The 19,103-nt window shown below is 38.2% G+C and overlaps 1 protein-coding gene across 1 annotated transcript; it reads left to right on the forward strand.

Moving 5' to 3' along the window:
• Positions 1–546: 546 nt before the first annotated feature.
• Positions 547–15,059, forward strand: LOC107653160 (nischarin-like; the record flags this gene model as incomplete). Its single annotated transcript, XM_016439805.1, has 17 exons — positions 547–738; positions 945–1,040; positions 1,117–1,212; positions 1,417–1,569; positions 2,332–2,400; positions 2,517–2,702; positions 2,792–2,920; positions 3,089–3,202; positions 4,545–4,659; positions 5,622–5,740; positions 5,825–5,877; positions 6,226–7,539; positions 9,348–9,534; positions 10,205–10,355; positions 11,643–11,771; positions 13,407–13,568; positions 13,684–15,059. Coding segments are annotated over 17 exons (3,894 nt in total), but the record flags the coding sequence as incomplete, so codon positions are not given.
• Positions 15,060–19,103: the final 4,044 nt, after the last annotated feature.

Consider the following 19,103-nt stretch of genomic DNA (forward strand, 5'->3'; position numbering starts at 1 on the left):
ATTTTCTTTTTTATTTACTTGCTAATTTTGCATAATACATAGTATGAGCAGTTTTACATTAAACTAGTTCAAACATTTGGCGTCAGTAAGATTTTTGAAAGAAGTCTCTTGTGTCAGTCAAGGCTGTATTTATTTGAACAAAAATACAGTAAAAACGGTAATTGTGAATCGTTACAATTTCAAATAACTGTTTTTTGTTGAAATATCTTTAAAATGTAATTTATTCCTGTGATGCAAAGCTGAATTTTCAGCATCATTACTCCAGTCTTCAGTGTCGCATGATCCTTCAGAAATCATTTTAATATGATGATTTACTGCTCAAGAAACATTTTTTATTATCAAAGTTGAAAAGTTGAAAACCATTTATTAACACGATTCTTTAATGAATAAGAAGTTCAAAAGAACTGTTTATTCGAAATAGAAATCTTTATATTCTAAATGTCTTTACTTTCACTTTTGATCAATTTAATACATCCCCGCTGAATTAAAGTATTTATTTTTGTAAAAGATCTTGCTGATTTGTACGGCCTCTATTAAGATCTCTAAAATGGCGTAGTTGTGTCTTTTCTTCTAGGTGAGCAGTTGTTGGCTGCAGGCGAGGTGTTTCTCCTCAGGCCGCTCCAGTTGTACGCCGTCTCACAGCAGCTGAAACTCGCCAAACCAACCTGTGCCAACGGAGATGCCAGAGCTGACCTGGGACACATCCTGGACTTCACCTGCCGCCTCAAGTACCTCAAGGTTTGAGTTTGTCTCTTTACTAAATGTCATCAAATACTAGTGCCAATATCAGTTTATATGTATAAACTGTATAAATGTATCATATTGGTTCACTGTTGGTATCTCAAAATCTTTATATTCTCTATTGAAAATACAGTATAAAAAAATGCACAAAAGTGTCCGAACTCTCGTTTTATCTGCTGTTGACATTAAATCTTCACACTCAGATCCCTGGAATGAAAGCAATGGTGGGGACGAGTAACATCGAGGAGCAGAGCCTCCCGTTTGACCTGTCCATCTTTAAATCGCTGCTTCAGATCGAGGTGAAGAAACTCACGGTTTGTGTTTTGTGAGGGTCTGTGGTGGATGATGTTTCTAACACTTAACTTTCATTCTCAGATCAGTGATTGTGACGTCAGACAAATCAAAGATCTGCCTTCCCTAAAGCCCACTCTTGCCACGCTCAGCGTACACCTCTCAGCCAGCAGCATGAAGGTACGCTAGACCATTTGTCGCTGTTTTATGAATCTCAAAAATGCAGGAACGTGTGTCAAGAAATGTTTTTAGGGTCTGTTAAAAGGTTGGAAAGTTTTTGCATCTGTAAAAGTAAAAATTATAAACAAAAGTCTTAAAACTAACTATTTTTTTCAGTGGCGCTGAAAGTTGTCCGAATGATAATGTATGCTCCGTCTTCAATAGGAAATCTTAGTTCCTGAAGCTTCCGAATTTGCACAGTGGGAACCTGAGGGTGTTGATACGGACTGTCCCGTGACGGCGATCATTCCCACGTGGAAGATGCTCACTACTTTGGACATGAGCCGAAACTTCATATGCTGCATTGATGACTCGGTGGTGAGTAGGGCTTTCAAAATGGCTGAAAAACTAAATTCGAATTTTGTACTTAAATATTATCAATACTCGAATTTAAAATGCATAATTTCAGTTAGCTTTGTGCGAGATGCGAGTGCAACTGTGATAGATGTCCCTCTAGAAAATGCGTGAAATATGTGTTCTGTGTGAACGGCTTGGTTTCAGTTTTGATGTAAACAAGATCTCCTCCGCATTGATGTTCTCTTTTTCCGCAATATTTGTAATGAACAACGCAGCTGCGCCATCTAGTGGCTTCAACTGGATAGACTAAAAAAAACATTATAATGCAACGACACATCGTCATCGCATCTCGTGCGCCACTGATAAGGCTGCCTTCTTAACACACACCTAAAAAAAAATCGAATTTCGAATATTCGTCGAATTTAAAATAAAAATCCACATTCGAATGCAAAAACGTTGCTACGCAGCAGTGCCGCATCTAGTGGCTTCAACTGGATAGGCTAACAAAAACATTATAATGCAACGACACTTACATTGTCATCTCATCTCGTGCGCCGCTGATAAGGCTGCCTCCTTAACGTACACCTAAAATTGCAACGTTTTTGCATTCGAATGTGGATTTTTATTTTAAATTCGACGAATATTCAAAATTAAAAAAATAATTGACAACCCTAGTGGTGAGTTATGGTTTCTGTTGTACATTATATGAAATAAACATCAGTTGTCATTTATCTTTTTATTGAGCTTTAAAAGTTGAGATTTTCCTGGTCTTTTTTGGCACAGAAACTGATTCCTGAAGTCGAATTCCTTGATCTCAGCTATAATGAATTGTCTCTAGTGGAAAACCTCCAGGTGTGTTGTCTCTAGATAATTTCATAATTTTACTTTTAAAGTGCAAAGTAGTTTTGACGTTTAGAATTCAATGAATTTTCAAGTATTTTATTTATTTATTATTATTTTGACTGCAGCATTTGTACAACCTGGTTCATCTGGATCTGTCCTTCAACAAACTCACGGTCCTGGAGGGCGTTCACACTAAACTCGGGAATATCAAGACTTTGAATCTGTCTGGGAATCAGTTGGAGACGCTTTCCGGCCTCAGTAAACATTACTCATTGGTTAACTTGGATTTAAGCAGCAACAGATTAGCACAGGTAGTTTATTACAGTGTTTGCTTAGACATTATTTTCTTGACACCATCATTTGCTCAACATAATTCTCTGTCTTCTGTTTTTTTTTGTAGCTGGATGAAATCAAACACATCGGCACGCTTCCCTGTCTGGAGAAACTGTCTCTGGCTGATAACCCCATGTGCATCATCCCAGATTACAGGACTAAAGTTCTGGCCCAGTTCTGTGACCGGGCCTCCGAGGTATGTCTGTTTACTGCACCGTTTTGCTGGAGTTTGCAGTAAGGAAAAAAAGAGTGTCAAATTAAATGAATAATTTACATTTATTTATGATAATTTTTTTAGGGCATTTTTCTGAATTTGTTTTCCATTGATATATATATAACAGTATAATTCATGTTTGTCATGCAGGTGTGTTTGGATGGTACAACCACCACAGAAAAAGAGCTCGACACGGTGGAGGTGCTGAAAGCCATTCAGAAAGCAAAAGAGGCCAAAGACCGAATGGCGAACAATGAGAAAAAGGTATTTTGAAAATCAACTTTAAAATGATTTAAAAATAAATATTATAATTATTATAACAATAATCTTAATAATAATAATAACAACATTATTATTTATAATTGCTATTAATATTTATTATCACTTATTGCTATTAACATTTATTATTATTAGTTTATTTTGCATTTGTTTAGTAGGAAATCTTTAATAGATAAAGAAATAAAAATGATGTAAAGTCGGTTGACAATGGAAACAAATTTACGTAAAAGCCCTCATGAATGAAAAGTTATGTAATAGGTCCTAATTCAAACTGTATTATCTGGCAGATTAATGGTTTTCTGAGTAATGTCATTTTGTGATGTATTGATAGTGTTTTGAAGGAGTGTGCTGGCTTTGTTTGAATTAATTGTGACAATCTTTTAGGTGTGAATTGGCCTAAACCTTGATATCCAGACATGAGAAATCAACAAAAAGATGATTCATTGTCTGGCTTTATATGCTCACATTGATGCATTGGTGTGGCAGCAGCATCTATTACATAACACAAATTTTCCAGTGGAGGGAAAGACGAGTTGTGGTGCCTCCTCTTGGCCAGACTCTGATAGTGACTGGATACCATCTGCACTCCACATGTTTGCAGTTCTGCTTTAAATAAATGTGATTATGTATTAACTTAAAAATTGGATATTGTAATATTATAGTATATCTTAAACATTGCGGTGTGCTCAAGACTCGGAATTATCATAATTACTATGACAGAAAAATACTTAATCAGTACATCAGTAGAGCCATTCAGTTTTGAGTCTCAGGATTTTTATTTATTTATGTATTGTTGATTTAAATATTGTTTTAAACAATTAAAATATTACTAAAATGGTTTTCTTTACATTTAATTTAAGAATTAACAAAGCATATCAGGCAAAATCATCTATAATAAAATGGCATGTAAAATGGTTGCAAATATGAGCTTTTATGAAATTATACAGAAAACTGAGTTACGGTAATAACAAGAACACATTATTTGTGGCCTTTGTGTTTCTATGTGTACTGAATCTTTCATACTAACATCGTGTCCTAACCAGGCATGACGTTTTGAGCATCAAGTAAGTGAAATTTTGCATTAAATTCACAGCCAATCAGTAGATATTTGATGTTTTTATGGAGCAGGATTTGGATCAATGAGATTTCAGTGTGGGTGGAAAAACTCAATTTATGGCTCGTCGTTCTGGTTTGGACATGTTGTAAAACTTTAAATGAACATTAAGGTGTTTATGATTCCTCGCACGCTTTACATTGACCTCTAGGGGTCTTGAATTAGTCACACTGTGTTTTTGGCTAAAGAGGAGCCTGATGTTATCGTTGTCAGGTGAGTGACGTCCCGGGGCAGGCCGCAGGCAGGCCACAGTCCTCTTCGTCCTCTCTCGTCGCGCCGCCCTCCTCTTCCTCCCCCTCTCTGTCTCGTTCCACCTGCTCCAGTCAAGGTAATCATGTATGTATCGCGCTGCTGGGACGAGGGGGGGAAACCCAAATGGAGAATTAAAAGTGAAGTGTGTTATTTCAAACAGGTTTCTCAAACACTCCCATCTGTCACTGGCTGGATAAACAGATAGTCTCACCCCAAACTCGTTGTGTCTGCATTTTAAGATGGGAGAGGAGAGAGTTTTAATGTCAAAAATTACACACTTCACCTTTAAAGTGTAAAAATAAATCCCTCTGATGGAATGACATAATTAGCATGCTTGACATCATGTATTTTTCTTCATTACGTAATGATTGTAAATGAGTAATCAGGCACTATTGAATCATTTTCTTGTGATATCTGAAACTATTGAACTGTTATTCTTTATAGAAAGACTTTTGGCAGTTTTCCTTGCACCAGTGATCTCTAAATCTCATTTCGTTTACATTTCTGTTCAGGTACTCCTGCATTACTTACTTACTGCAGCTCTGCAGGTCATAATTGCGTTTCAGAGATTTGGTGCGTCCGTTTCTGCACTGCAGATGAAATAAATCATGTTTCATCAGCATTCCTAATTGATTTTTTCATATCTGTGCTTTGAATGAGTATACTGGGCATCCATTTTTTTAAACTAGCTTAAACATTGAATTTTGTGGTGGTTAATTTGCATGTGTTGCTCTAATAGCGATAGGGCCTGATTTATAAATCATTTGATCTCCATATTTGTCTCTTGAGTGTTAGTTACTAAGCAACAGCCTCGGGTGTTTTGATAGACTTTCCATTTTTGCAAACAGCATCTAAATATTCAGCGTTACGCACTCCTATAAAATGTGATTTTAAACAATGTTTTCTGAAATATTAATGGAATATTATACTCTAGCACAAAATTGTACATTTCGGAATCTTCTATGCATTCCATTTAATCTAATAGTACTGTGTGAACAGAACTTCAATGACTAAAGAATGACTTTATCTCCCTTTCAGAAATAACTTCTTGTAAAGAAAAAGCTTTTATTACCAAAGAGATATTAACTCCTGTGGATTCTACATGTACCCAGAGATGCTATGATGTTTACAGCTCAACCTGTGATGTAATTCCGCAGGTTGGTTTGTATTATAGCACAATTAATTAATTAGTACTGTAGTTTCAGCAAAAACAAGAACACACCACTGGTTCTTTTTTGCAGGTGGAAACTCAAATTGATTCGAGTTTGTCTTCGGAGGTCACCTTTGAGAGCAGGTTAGTTCTTATAATCTTGTGTTTTGTTTCTGTTATGCCGAAACATACTTGTATCCCATAAATGTATGCCTTGCTTGATGGTACATACCATAGGATCGAGTGATTGCAATGAGTTGACCGAACTGTTTTGTGTTTTATGCCCTTGCGTAGAGTACATTTCTGGCCTTATTACTTTTGATTGAAAATATTCAGTTACCTAAAATACTTGTCCATTGACCCATCTTCCAGTACATGAGGAGTAAGCACAGGTTGTTACTGGTGTTGAAATGTTAAAAGGGTGAGCAGTTATGGTTGTACATTCCAAGATTGCAAAGCTAAACCAAAATAAATCTTTTCATTTCTCTTTAGCCCCTGTTGCTGTGAAGAGGAGTGGAAACCTTGGACTGCAAGTCTTTCGAATCTCTTTTTGCCTCCTTCCTTACTGTCCTACACAACCACCAACCAGGAGTTTACCAACCAGCTTTTTGCTCAAATCAGCCTGTCTAATAAAGAAGAATCAACCCCGAAACCCTGCAAAACCCCGTCTCTTGAGGGAGCAGACCAGGGCAGCCCTCAATGTGGAGATGGCTACTTTGAGATGACACTAGATGATACGAACGAGATCATGGGTTGTTCCTCCTCGTCTACTATTCAGGAAAAGGTAACAGATGATGTGAAGAAGGAATCCACAATTGGTAATGTAAAACTGGTGGTTTGGTCTCTTTGCATCAGTGTTGGAGAAGGTTTGAGTCAGCGGCCATCTTGTTTGGTGGCAATGGACTGCTCACTTGTGGTTTTCCACACAAGGTCAGAACAACCAGTGAGTAACTTGGAGGAACTAACGGAGAACCTTGAGATAGACTTGGTTGTGCCGTACACCAACATTGAGACCTTTCAGTTTGATATTCCAGAGGTTTGTGTCTCCTTGAAGGTGAAGTCAAACAATACACGTTGGTCCTTTTTCTCAGATGCCCAAAGTCTGAAGGAGATGCACTCTTGCATTGTTCCACATGTGGACCAAGCTAATGAGCAAGTATTGAACTCCCCTAACACTCAACTGTTTATCCGACAGTTTCTGAACTCTTGGGACTTTGAGGAAAGTGAGGGCAGTGTTAAAGGCGGATACTTGATCCATTTCCTTAATCTAGACTCATCTACCTCTGACAAGAATGTCGCAAACAACCCACAGTTTCCAAAGAACTCAGTACCTTCAGATGTTTTATCCCAAATCAGCCTGTTTGAAAGCGATCAGGACCAAACCTCCAATCCCATGATCCTTTTCCTGACCTCTCGGTACCTCTGTATTCTCAAGGTAGATTTTGTTGCTCTGGCGTCCCGGGACCCTACGGAAGCAATTATGATGCAGAGCTGCTCCAAAGTAACCCGTATCCCACTCTCATTCACGCTTCTCGACCCAAAGCAGTGCTGTTCGTGTAGGGCTGTCTCAAACTCTCGCCCTTTCTACGATGAGCATGTTATAGAACTGATGGTGGGTCATGAGTGCCTGACTGTTGTTTTTGCCCTTCCACAAGACAAGTTCATGTTGCTGAGAGAGTTCACACAGCTTCGGTCCAGTCTGAGGGAAATTAAGACCATAGCCCTCCAGCGCACCAAGAAAGGACACTTGAAAGTGCACAGTTGTCCCGCTCCTGCTACAGCCACGGAAAGAATACCTGCCAGCAGGTAATGGAGTGCATTCATTACTAGTATTTTTGCCCCAGTCTTAAGCTTTAAGCTGGAATGTAACCGAAAGGTTTTAGGTTCAAACCATGCAAAGGCTTTCACCATTTGTGCCTTTTTAACAAGACACTTCAGCAAGGATATTCTGGACTACATGTAGCTAGCATTCACTGGCAATAACATCAGTGTCCGTCAGTTGGAGTTGGGAATTGGCGTCATCATATTGTTTAAATTACAAGAAGTTCATCAGACTAGACAAGAAATCTCAGCTCAAAAAGCTTGAGTGTGTATTGACGTCTTTCTGCGGTTGAAACAAGTTACCTTCTGATGTTCATTCATGTTATTTTGTACTATAACTAGTAAAGAGGAAAAGATGAACGGTTCATGTGCTGCTTGAACTGAGGCACTACAGAGATCTGTCACGACACATTAAAGAGCCAAAAAACAGTACTGATTGTTTGAATTTCTTAAAAAAATGACAAAATTTGAAAGCTGATGTTTCATACCAAAAGTAACCTGCTGTCTTGTCTGTCGCGCGCTGTCAGTGTCCTCTTTGCGCCGCAATGTTTTTTTCAATGTGTGAGAACATGTGTAGCATGAGAGCACCATGGCTTGTCAGACATAGCAACTGTAACTAAGGGCGGTGGGCCTTTTGCGAAGGGTCAATTCATGTCATGACCATTTTAAACCTGGTAACATCCCACAATATTTGCAAGGATGCCAGAAGTGAAAGTAACACATATTTTTGCAAAGAATTGTGTTGATAACTCCTAACCAGTCCAGAAGTGAATTGGACAAGATTAAAAATTCCAGCTTAAATATATGCATAAGAATTGATTCTAACCTTATCCCTAACCTTGTTGGACTAGAAAAGAAATCTCAGCTCAGATGGACTAAAAAGCCCTGACCCTTACCTTATCCCTAATCCTAAATTTACAGATGACGTTATAAACCATTTTTACTGGATACCAAATGCAGCAGAGGAGGTAAAATGCATCTGCTAAATGACTACTCATTTTTCCTAAGGCAGCATTTGTTAAAGGGTTACTCCACCCCAAAATGAAAATTTTGTCATTAATCACTTCAACCCCCATGTCGTTCCAAACCCGTAAAAGCTTCGTTCGTCTTCGGAACACAATTAAGATATTTTGGATGAAAACCGGGAGGCTTGTGACTGTCCCATTGACTACCAAGTAAATTACACTGTCAAGGTCGTAGCGCCATTTTGGAGAATATCCGCTGAACGCAAGCAGCATATGCTCTTCTGTTTCAGCCACACTGCACGGATGTGCTGTTTTCGTTCAAATCAAAGCGTAAATACATGTAGAAAACGTATCCTTGTGTCGTGGCTGACAGAATAGCGTACACGGTTTGCGTTCAGCAGATATTCTCCAAAATGACGCTATGGTGATGCGGAGAGACACAGAGGAGACGAATTGTTGAATAAAGTCGTTATTTTTGTTTTCTTCGCGTACAAAAAGTATTCTCGTCGCTTCATAACATTACGGTTGAACCACTGATGGCAGATGGACTATTCTGACGATGTCTTTCATACTTTTCTGGACCTTGACAGTGTAATTTACTTGGTAGTCAATGGGACAGTCACAAGCCTCCCGGTTTTCATCCAAAATATCTTAAATTGTGTTCCTGAAGACGAACAAGGCTTTTACGGGTTTGGAACGACATGGGGGTAAGTGATTAATGACAAAATGTTCCTTTTGGGGTGGAGTAACCCTTTAATTAGCAAAACCTTAATGCTTGTTCTTATCTGTTTTGACAGTAGATATACTGCACTGCTTTTTTTCCCACAGCATCCCTCAGGAAGTGCCAAGGCCCCATCTGACCCTGTCTCTGCTGTATCCAGCCAAATCCCTCATTCAGCAGCTGATGGAGGACAACCAATGTCCCTCGCATCTCTCGCTGTCCTCCTCATTACTCCTCATCTCGTCTCTCAAGGGAGACCAGCTTGTTAACTTCTTCCACAACAATGTTGCAGAGGCAAGTCATTTGCGCATTTTGCATATTCATATCCTATGAGGAAATTTCCCTGGATTGTTGTGCTGTAAAACTTTCCCTAAGCAAGTTTTCTAAGCAATTGCTTAGGTTTTTCCTGTGGTTCTGTTGTCGTCACACTGTATATTCCTCGATTTGTCCTTCCGGTCAACCCCTTGTGCATTTGTTTATTTACATTGACTGTATTACAGGTGCATCTCAATAAATTAGAATCTCATGGAAAAGTTCATTTATTTCAGTAAAGCTGCCTTGTTTTCACAAGATGATTATCTGAACCTCTTTCCACTCATTCCTGTGCAATCAGTGTCTTGTTTTTTACAGGATATCTAGACTGAATTTAAACAGTAAACAAACACACCTAACATTTGAAGTTTGTAACATGATTAGTGACCCTCACTAGAATCATTAAAATTCCCTTCATTTATGTAGAGTATTTATGTGGCTGTTTTCTTGGACACATCCTATATTCTTAAAAATAAAAAGATAAATAGCATGGATCAAGGTATCATATAGCACAAAATGCAGACAAGAAACAAACCCATGGCCCTACATTTAAGCAATTGAAATCCTAGTCTAAGCAAACACTGCTAAAACTGCAGTATTATGCAATGAAGAGAAAGAAAACTTGTGTGTTTATCTCACCGTTGGCATGCAGATGGAGAATGAGGAGCTGAAACACATCCTGTGGACGTCAGTGCTCTTCTACAGATCTCCTGATGTGGAGACCACTTCCTGTGTCCTGCTGTCCACCAAAGCCCTTTACTTCATCCTGGACGACACGGCGTCCTCACTTACCAACCAATCAAGTGAGCAAAACCTTACTTTACATTTGCGATGACAATTCTATTGTAATCTAATCTTCAGACATATTAGGTTCTGTTGTTCATTTGATATACTGTTTGAGTATATTCTGTTCTTCTGATGTGTTCAGGGGCCCGTTCTTCGTACGTCGCTTATTTCATCCGAGATGAAATGTCACATCCAAGATGATATCATCGCGCTAATCAGGATCTGGCTAATTCGGTTCTTCAAACACACCTGTTATTGATGATTAGTATGGCTGAATTGAGTTATCTGAGATAATTGCGCGTTCATGGGTTGGTTTAAAAGGGGCTATGTATCGATACTCGAAACCACGATCAGCAATGCAGCGATTGGCTGGCGTAGACAGCAACGTAATGACATCATATAATTAAAAAAGACACCGAAAAACTTTACACATTTTTTTTACTTTTATAAGGAAACAGCCAAGCGAACAAAACTACATAAATGTTATAATAGATAAATGAAATGTGCACTGTTTTTATTTTATTTGAATTTTTTACATGATTCCCAATTATTTATATTCACAATTTCTAATATTTGTACAGGCTTTACATTTTTATTTCAATGTAGCAATTAGCAATGATATAATTTTATATTTGAACAGATTTGTTATGTGACAGCATTAATTAAAGTTTCTTAAGGGTCAAGATCATGTTATCTGCATCTCCTGCGTTCCATCAAGCCACTCCCTTAATATCTGTCACCACTCAAATTAATGCACGACTCTACATTATCTGTAGAGCATGTGTGTAAGACTCGAATACAATTATGAAGTAATAATTTTATGACGAATAAATCTTTCAGTGAGTAAAACTGCTGTGTCTATAGTATTAAATACTACACAACATTATTATATTATCTTTAAATTAATTTTTAAATGATTATTATTTTAAATTATTGTCCCTGGATTAGTAGGGTACTCTTGTAATAAAGTAGCGGTGGTAGAGGACAGATTTTAAGTATCAGTTCTGCTTAAAAATGCGATCTAATCCTGTTTACATGAAATAAGCCTGCTCCCGAGCAGGTTTAAGCTTACGGACCTGTTGCTATGACAGCAACTCCGGGATGAGCTTCGAAGAACCAAATGATCCAAGATCATGCCAAATCGTCAACCATCAAATCCAGCTAACTGAGTTAGCGACGTACGAAGAACGGGCCCCAGGTCTATTCAGTCTTGTTTATTTACATACACTATTATATTCTGTATTCTGTTCTAGTCATCAGTCTAGAACATTAAAATTGATTCATTAAATTGATTCATCTTGCAGTGGTGTGGACCTGGCACCGGTCTGAGCACAAGGACAAAGATTTCCTCGTTTCCTTTTGTTTCACCCTCAAACTGAAGGACCTGCAGAGCATCAATGTGGGCTTGTTTGATCAGTACTTTAGAGTCATGGGTGAGTTTGTTTTGACCACTTTTGGTCAGTTTGTACTGGTCAAATTTTCCATCCGAAATGAGTCAGAGGTTCTTGATTGGATGACGTATTAATCAGAGTTAATCAAAATGAGTACCAATACATATAAGCGCATGCTTTTAGGGATGCACCGAAATGGAAATTCTTGGCCAAAGGAGCCGAAACCGAACAAAATGAAACACTGGGCCGAATATCGAACACGGTTTTTCAAGTTTTTTTCCCCATTTATTTTGCCAATTTTTTTCACCATTGCATAAATTAAATAGCCAAAATGTGCTTTTTACTGTTTTGTCTTGCTTTCAAAGAAAAAAAATCAATTACAAAACAACAATTTAAAAATATTTAACACTGAACATTTTTAACATTCTAGCAGACATTATACCAACATAGCACAATTTAACTTAAAATTAATAAGTTAGTAAAATAATATTTTTTTGGCCATCAGACCCCCTGCTTGAATCAGGCATGTATTTTTTACTGTACAATTAAAAGCAGCCTTGCTTAGAAGAGACTTCTTTTAAAACATTAGAAAATATTACAGATCCTAATTTGAACTCCATTTGTGAATGTTATAATAAATGTATTAAAACAGAGCTGTTGTAATGATTATTATCATTATTATTGTCTTTTTATTTTATTTTACAGAACAACAGTAAAATTACAATACTAACATTTATGAATGTTGTTGGAGTTCTTGCTGTTTCTCAACTTTTATTTTGGCGGAAACGTGCAGGAAGACTTCAATGTTTCTTTTTGTTGACAGTAGATTTATAAAGGAGTCTCATTACGAATACGTATCGCATTGTCACATGCCTTGTAAAAATTCATAAAAATTTAACTGAGGAGTAACACTGGTTCATCGCAGATTTTTCTTGCGCTTTGGACTTTGAACCGTGGTTAACAAGCAGATCTGCCGCGAGTTCGTGCAGCGCTGTCAGAATACATGCAATGTGTGCATGTATTAGAAAACATTACGTTCTGCAGTTTATTTACTAATTGTTTAAGGCCATGTCGCAATTTCAATCATCATGCAGTAACCAGAAACCATCATCCCTTCCTCTTCTTATCAAAGACATGCGATGCAGTCCTAAACAGTCTCTCGCTGTCGGTGCTTGTAATGATTTTTGCATCTTTCTTGGACCGTTTTAAATGCTTCCACACTGCTGACATGTGTGCTGCCTCTTACTCTATGCTGGTTGCTATTTGATAGCATCACGTCATTGTTCAGTACAATTTATTCTGTCTTTTCGCTTATTCTATTCGCTTATAATTTCGGTTGCCGAACATACGGTGCATCCCTACATGCTCTATGAATTCAGCTCTGCTAAGGAACTAAGTAGCATTTGATAATGCTGCTTCTTTCTGGAGAAAATGCGAGGAGCTTGCATTTTCGGTTGCATTTATCCACACCAGACCATTTTGTGCATGTTTGGTTTTACAACCCAAAATGTAAGTGTCTACAAATTGGCACCAAAAAGTTTAGCAAGCAACAGTTTCCAGTTTTAACGCTTTCTACTCTGAATTGGTTCCCTAGTTTCGCCAGTAAATAGCATTGATGCCACAATGAAGCTGAGACTGAAAACAATAAGTTTAATAGTTTAATGTCTCTCTTCACAGGGCCCTCGGCTGATCACATAATTTCCTGTTTGACCCGTGACAGTTGCAGCACACACTGGTTCCTGCAGCAGCTGATGATGGTTTTGTCCTTGCTGGACAAAGTTCCCTCTCCTGAACCTTCTGAGCTGGATTTCTACTCGCAGTTTGGAAACAAAAGCACAGGTTTGACTACTATTGTGAATATTCAATATTTTGCTCATCCATACCTAAACCCTTCGACTGGATATTTAGCAAACACTTTTTGATGTTAGAATATTTGTATGTCCTCATAAATCAGGTAAAATGGTGAATTACGAACTGGTCCATTCCAGCAAGGTGAAGTTTATATATCCAAGCGAGGAAGAGATTGGAGACCTCACCTTCATCGTGGCGGAGAGGAAGACCCCTCAAGTGCCGTCTCACTCCTTTAACATCCTTTTGTACTTACTGGTATTCCAGGTCCACATCGTTCCGGGCCAAACCGCCCAGAACCAGACCGTCCTACAACCCAAGACTCTTATACTCACCAGCACGGATGTCTTCCTCCTGGATGAAGACCACATCAGCTACCCGCTACCCGAATTCGCAAAAGAGCCACCACAAAGAGACAAGTACCGCCTCACGGATGCCCGGCGGATACGCGACTTGGACCGCGTGCTAATGGGCTACCAGACTTACCCACAAGCCCTCACGCTGGTGTTCGACGACGTTCCTGGGCCGGATCTTTTGTGCCACCTTACCATGGACCATTTTGCAGATGGTGACGGGAAGGGCGACAGGACGCAGGGGTTCGGAGGAGCCGAGGGGGAAGTGCAATGGTGTATTTTCGTACCAGGAGCTGATAGCAGAGAGAGGCTAATATCGCTCTTGGCTCGCCAGTGGGAGACATCGTGTAGCCGAGAGTTGCCGGTTGAGCTAACAGGCTAAAGTACAAAAAAACGATGGAAAATTTGCAGTATTCACAGTATGACGAACATTTGTTTTTATTAACTTTTTTCAGTTTTGACACAATGCATCCTGGGAAGCTATGTTGTAGAGTCCACACGAGTATAATATATATTTTTTGTCTCAGGCTTCAAACTTTGCTTTTTTTGCTGCTTTTCAGATATATTTATCTGCTGCTTTGTACAATCAGCCATGCATCATGAAATGTGAAACATCTGTTTTGTGCAGTTTTGTGCAGTTCAGTGTTATTTTAAGTAAATTTGTTGTTCTGTGGCAAAATGATTTTCAGATGGCTTTCAATGAACGGAAAAAGATATAGTCTTTTTTTTTTTTTTTTATGTAAATGCAGTTTTAACGTGTTATTTCAATTTTAGAAAGTATTCCCGAGATAAATCTGTGGATTTATTTGTACATATTTGTACAGATATTCAAACAGTAGACCACCAAGCAGAGTGCTTTTAACTTCATGAGATTATTCATCATGGGAATTCAGCCTGATTATGCACTTTGAATTGTTTTAATAAATGTGAGTAAATGTTAATTCTTTTTTTATCATGTTTTTTTTTTCTTAATTTAATGTCCAAATATTTTGTTTCATCCATGAATTGGAAGAAAATGTTAAAACAGAACATTGCGCAGAACAAAAAGTAAAACAGAACGGAAAGTCCAGTCTAACAAAATAAAATCTGAAAAGAGGTATGTATTCAGGCTGTGAATACAAAAACCTCAGTTTTTGTTGTCATGTGTTTGTAAAAATTTCATATTAATATTTGTTTGTGGGTGTCCTGTCAAGAACAAAAATTTTACACACACACACACACACACACATATATATATATATATATATAGAGAGAGAGAGAATAATTAGAATTATTAAAACAAATAGTTATGATGGTATAATTGTAGTCCTTGGAATTTGGGAGTAAAATTGGGCTTATTTGTCAAAATTATTATCACAATGCAATTAATTAATTCAATAAATGTTTAAAATGTTAGGTAAATTTACCTGTAAATAAATTAACATCTTTAATGCTAGCTGTGTGAATAACAGAAAGATTTGGACAAACAAAAACTAAAGTGTGTCGCGTGACCAACCAAAGGCCTGGTTGAGCAAACCAAAAAAAAACTTCAATCTCCAGCCCATGTTGTTCCCTCGAAGACTGAGAGTCAGCAATATTAGATCCTTCTTTGAAACCCAGTGTGCACGGGGCCTGTTGATGAAATATTCATGGTCTGATTGACCACTAGCAGATCACTTATGAAAATGCACACAGGGTCATGCAAAAACACAGTGCTTCGGGGAAACTGACAAAGGTTTTTCAGCGCTGTAATTTAAAACGGCGTGTTGAACACAAGTGAAAAAGGGCAGAAAACATTTGCTCTGTGCTGCTGAATTACTGTGTCCAGTGCTGGTATTGTTAGTCTGACCCCTTCGCTTCCTGTTATTTCTTGGTAGGCAAACTGGCCTGGGTGAAGGTCATGCTGGATTCACTGTATGCTTTGTTTCTGGAAAATTTTCAGTTACAAAAGATTGCCCATTGTCTCTGTAGCATTTTCTTTGAAGCATTCTGCACTAGCCTTGCAACATTGTAATGTTTTCTGCATGTTATATTTGTTTGTGTGGAGCTGAATGAGTTTGACAGATTAACCCATCTGTAATGTATGGAAGCCCATCTCCGCCACTGAATAAAAAATAGAAAAAGAGTAAGTCGCAATTACCTTTTTTTTTTTATTCAGTGGCGGAAACGGGCTTCCATAGTAATGAGCTCAGAATGATTCAAAAAAGTTATGAAATTTTATATCTTTTTGCATATTTGAAATCTTTTTATATGTATGGCACTAAGGTAAATGTAATCACCTATGTGGTTGCTAAGATGTTGGTAGTAGTTGTCAGGACATAGCTATGTGGTTGCTAGGATGTTCTGAGTTGTTTCTTATTGCGTTACAGTGTGGCAATGTTCTAAGGGGGTTTTCACACAGAATGCGTATTTGCGTCTAAAAACGCAGCGCTTAGGAATGGTTTTAAAAAAAGTGCTGAATGCCTTCGCCATGTTGCCGTCAAATAAAACAGTTGCCATGCCAACTTGCTACTGTAAACAAAAGCTCACAATGCTTGCCCCGCCTCCGGGGTCTTCTGATTGGTCCACTTTATGTCTAAAAACGCGGCACTCATGTGCAACGCTGCAAATGATGCAAGACACGAGCGCAATGGAGGGTTTATGTAGGCCTAGTTGTTATGTGGTTGCTAATGTGCTCTGAGTGGCTTTTAGCATCTTGCTGGGGTGTTGTTGGTAAGTGGTTGCCAAGGCAGTGCTTTATGGTTGCTAAGTTGTTCTGTGCTTTGCTGTGTCACTGGTAAAGCATTGTAGGTAGTTGCCATGGTGTTGCTATGTGGTTTCCAGGGTGTTCTAAGTGTTTTTAGTACATTGTGGTTTGTAGGGTATTCAGAGGGTTTTTTCATGCATTGCTAATGTTGCTGTTAAGGTATTGTGCATGGTTGCTATGGCAATGTTCTAGGATCTACTGGAGCGTTACCAGTGGTTTTATGTGAATGGCTGTGCAGTTGCTAAGGGTTTTTACATGACTTTTATGTGGTTGTTAAGTTGCTTTTAACATGTTCCTGGCGGGTGCTGTGGGTGGGTGGATGCCAGGGCATGGTTACTATGGTGTTCTGTGCATTGCTATGTAGTTGATAACGCACTGGAGGTGGTTGCCAGGGTGTTTTTTAGTTCTTTGTCATGTGGTTACTATGATGTTGCTATGCGGTTGCTGTGTGTTTTTTCATGCACTGCTAAGTAATTGATAAGATGTTCATGTGTTGCAATGTGATTGCTAAGTGGTTGTGGGTGGTTGCTATGGTTATGATCTGCTGGATTGTTCATAACGGTTTTTAGAGCATTGTTATGTGGTTACTAGGGTGTTGCTATGTACTTGCTATGAGTGACTTTTCATGCTTTGCTAAGCATGTGCTAGGCTTTGTAGCTGGTTTTCAGTGTATTCTGAGTAGTTTTAGTGCACTGTTATACAGTTACTAGGTTGTTGCTATGCAGTTGCTAAGGTGTTCCGAATGGTTTTCATGCATTGCAATACAGTTGTTAATATTTTCTGTGTCATTTTAGTGCATTGCTAAGGAGTTGCTAAAGAATTATAGGTGGTTTCCAGGGCGTTGCTATGTGGTTTCCAGGGTGTTCTGAGTCATTTTTAGTGCATTGCTATACAGTCATGTGGGTGCTACGCATTTGCTAAGGTATTCTGAGTGTTTTCATGCATTGCTAAGGGGTCGCAACTCGCAAGGTTTTCTCTGTGGTTTTTAACGCATTGCTTAGTAGTTGCTAAGGCACTGTAGGTGGTTGCCAGGGCACTGCTATGTGGTTGCAAATGTGTTCTCAGTAGTTTTAGTGCATTTCTACCAATTGCTACCAATTGCAATTGCTATGACTGTTCTTAGTGCATTATTATGTATTTGCTAGGGTGTTCTGTGTGGTTGCAAACCGACAAAGAGCTCGACCTCAAGTCTCTGTAATATTCTGGTCTCTAGATATGGCTTGAGTCCCTCTTTCACAGATTTTTTTTTTTTGTGCCTGTTTTATCATCTGCCATACAAAAAAAAAGTCAAATCATTTAGAAAAGTTAAAAAGCTGAACCATTTTATGTCAGGAAAAATTGATACGAAATGAGTTACATGCCAATGTTTAATATTTAGCAAACATCCCAAATTATTATGTGGCACAAATCACAGTTGATCACTAAATTGTGGCAACAAAAAGAAAATATACAAATAATGACCATTTTAAACCTGATGCCCTCATAATTTTGTTTTCTTTTCAAAGCAAACATTTTTTTTTAATCTCTGTCAACAGTATCACTCAGCAGACAGACACAATAACAGGAACTCTCAAAGTCTCAAACTGATGACACAGCACTGCTGCAGGGTGAACGCTGCTGTTCTTTAACTACACTGAACAAAATTATAAACGCAACACTTTTGTTTTTGCCCCCATTTTTCATGAGCTGAACTCGAAGATCTAAGACTTTTTCTATGTACACAAAAGGCCTATTTCTCTCAAATATTGTTCACAAATCTGTCTAAATCTGTGTTAGTGAGCACTTCTCCTTTGCCGAGATAATCCATCCACCTCACGGGTGTGGCATATCAAGATGCTGATTAGCTCATGAAAAATGGGGGCAAAAACAAAAGTGTTGCATTTCTAATTTTGTTCAGTGTATATTGAATGTCTGCTTTCCAATTTCAATCTACTGTAATCTAACTGAATTTAGCCATTCAAATTACATGTATGGTGTTTTCAACAAGTGCACAGAAATAAAATTGTAAAAAAACAGCTTTTTCAAGTTAAAAAAGATATATAAAAGTTATAAAAGAGATATAAAAACTAATTTTATCATTCCAGTAGCTCAAATAGTAGAGTACTTCACTAACAACTCCAAGGACACAAGTTAGATTCCCATAGAAAACGCCAACAGATAAAATATTTTAGATAAAAGTGCTACTAAATGTGTGAATGTCACTGTTTAAATACCTTTTTCACAAGTTTATCACTTTTAATAACAAGTCGACCTCAACTCTAACCCTAGCACTGCTGGCACTTGCTATTTATGTGACCCTGTGAAATAAAAAAAAATCTGCTAATGCTCAGTGTACCATTTTCAAATTCTGCTGAGACCTGCAATCTTATCAGCTGACAAACATGGACTTCCCCAACCATCACTGAGGCGACGCGGTGGAGGAAATCTGGTGATTTTCCTGTCAGGAAA

This window comes from Sinocyclocheilus anshuiensis, unplaced genomic scaffold, assembly GCF_001515605.1.
Source record: "Sinocyclocheilus anshuiensis isolate Anshui unplaced genomic scaffold, SAMN03320099.WGS_v1.1 scaffold211, whole genome shotgun sequence".
NCBI classification, from domain to species: Eukaryota; Metazoa; Chordata; class Actinopteri; order Cypriniformes; family Cyprinidae; genus Sinocyclocheilus; species Sinocyclocheilus anshuiensis.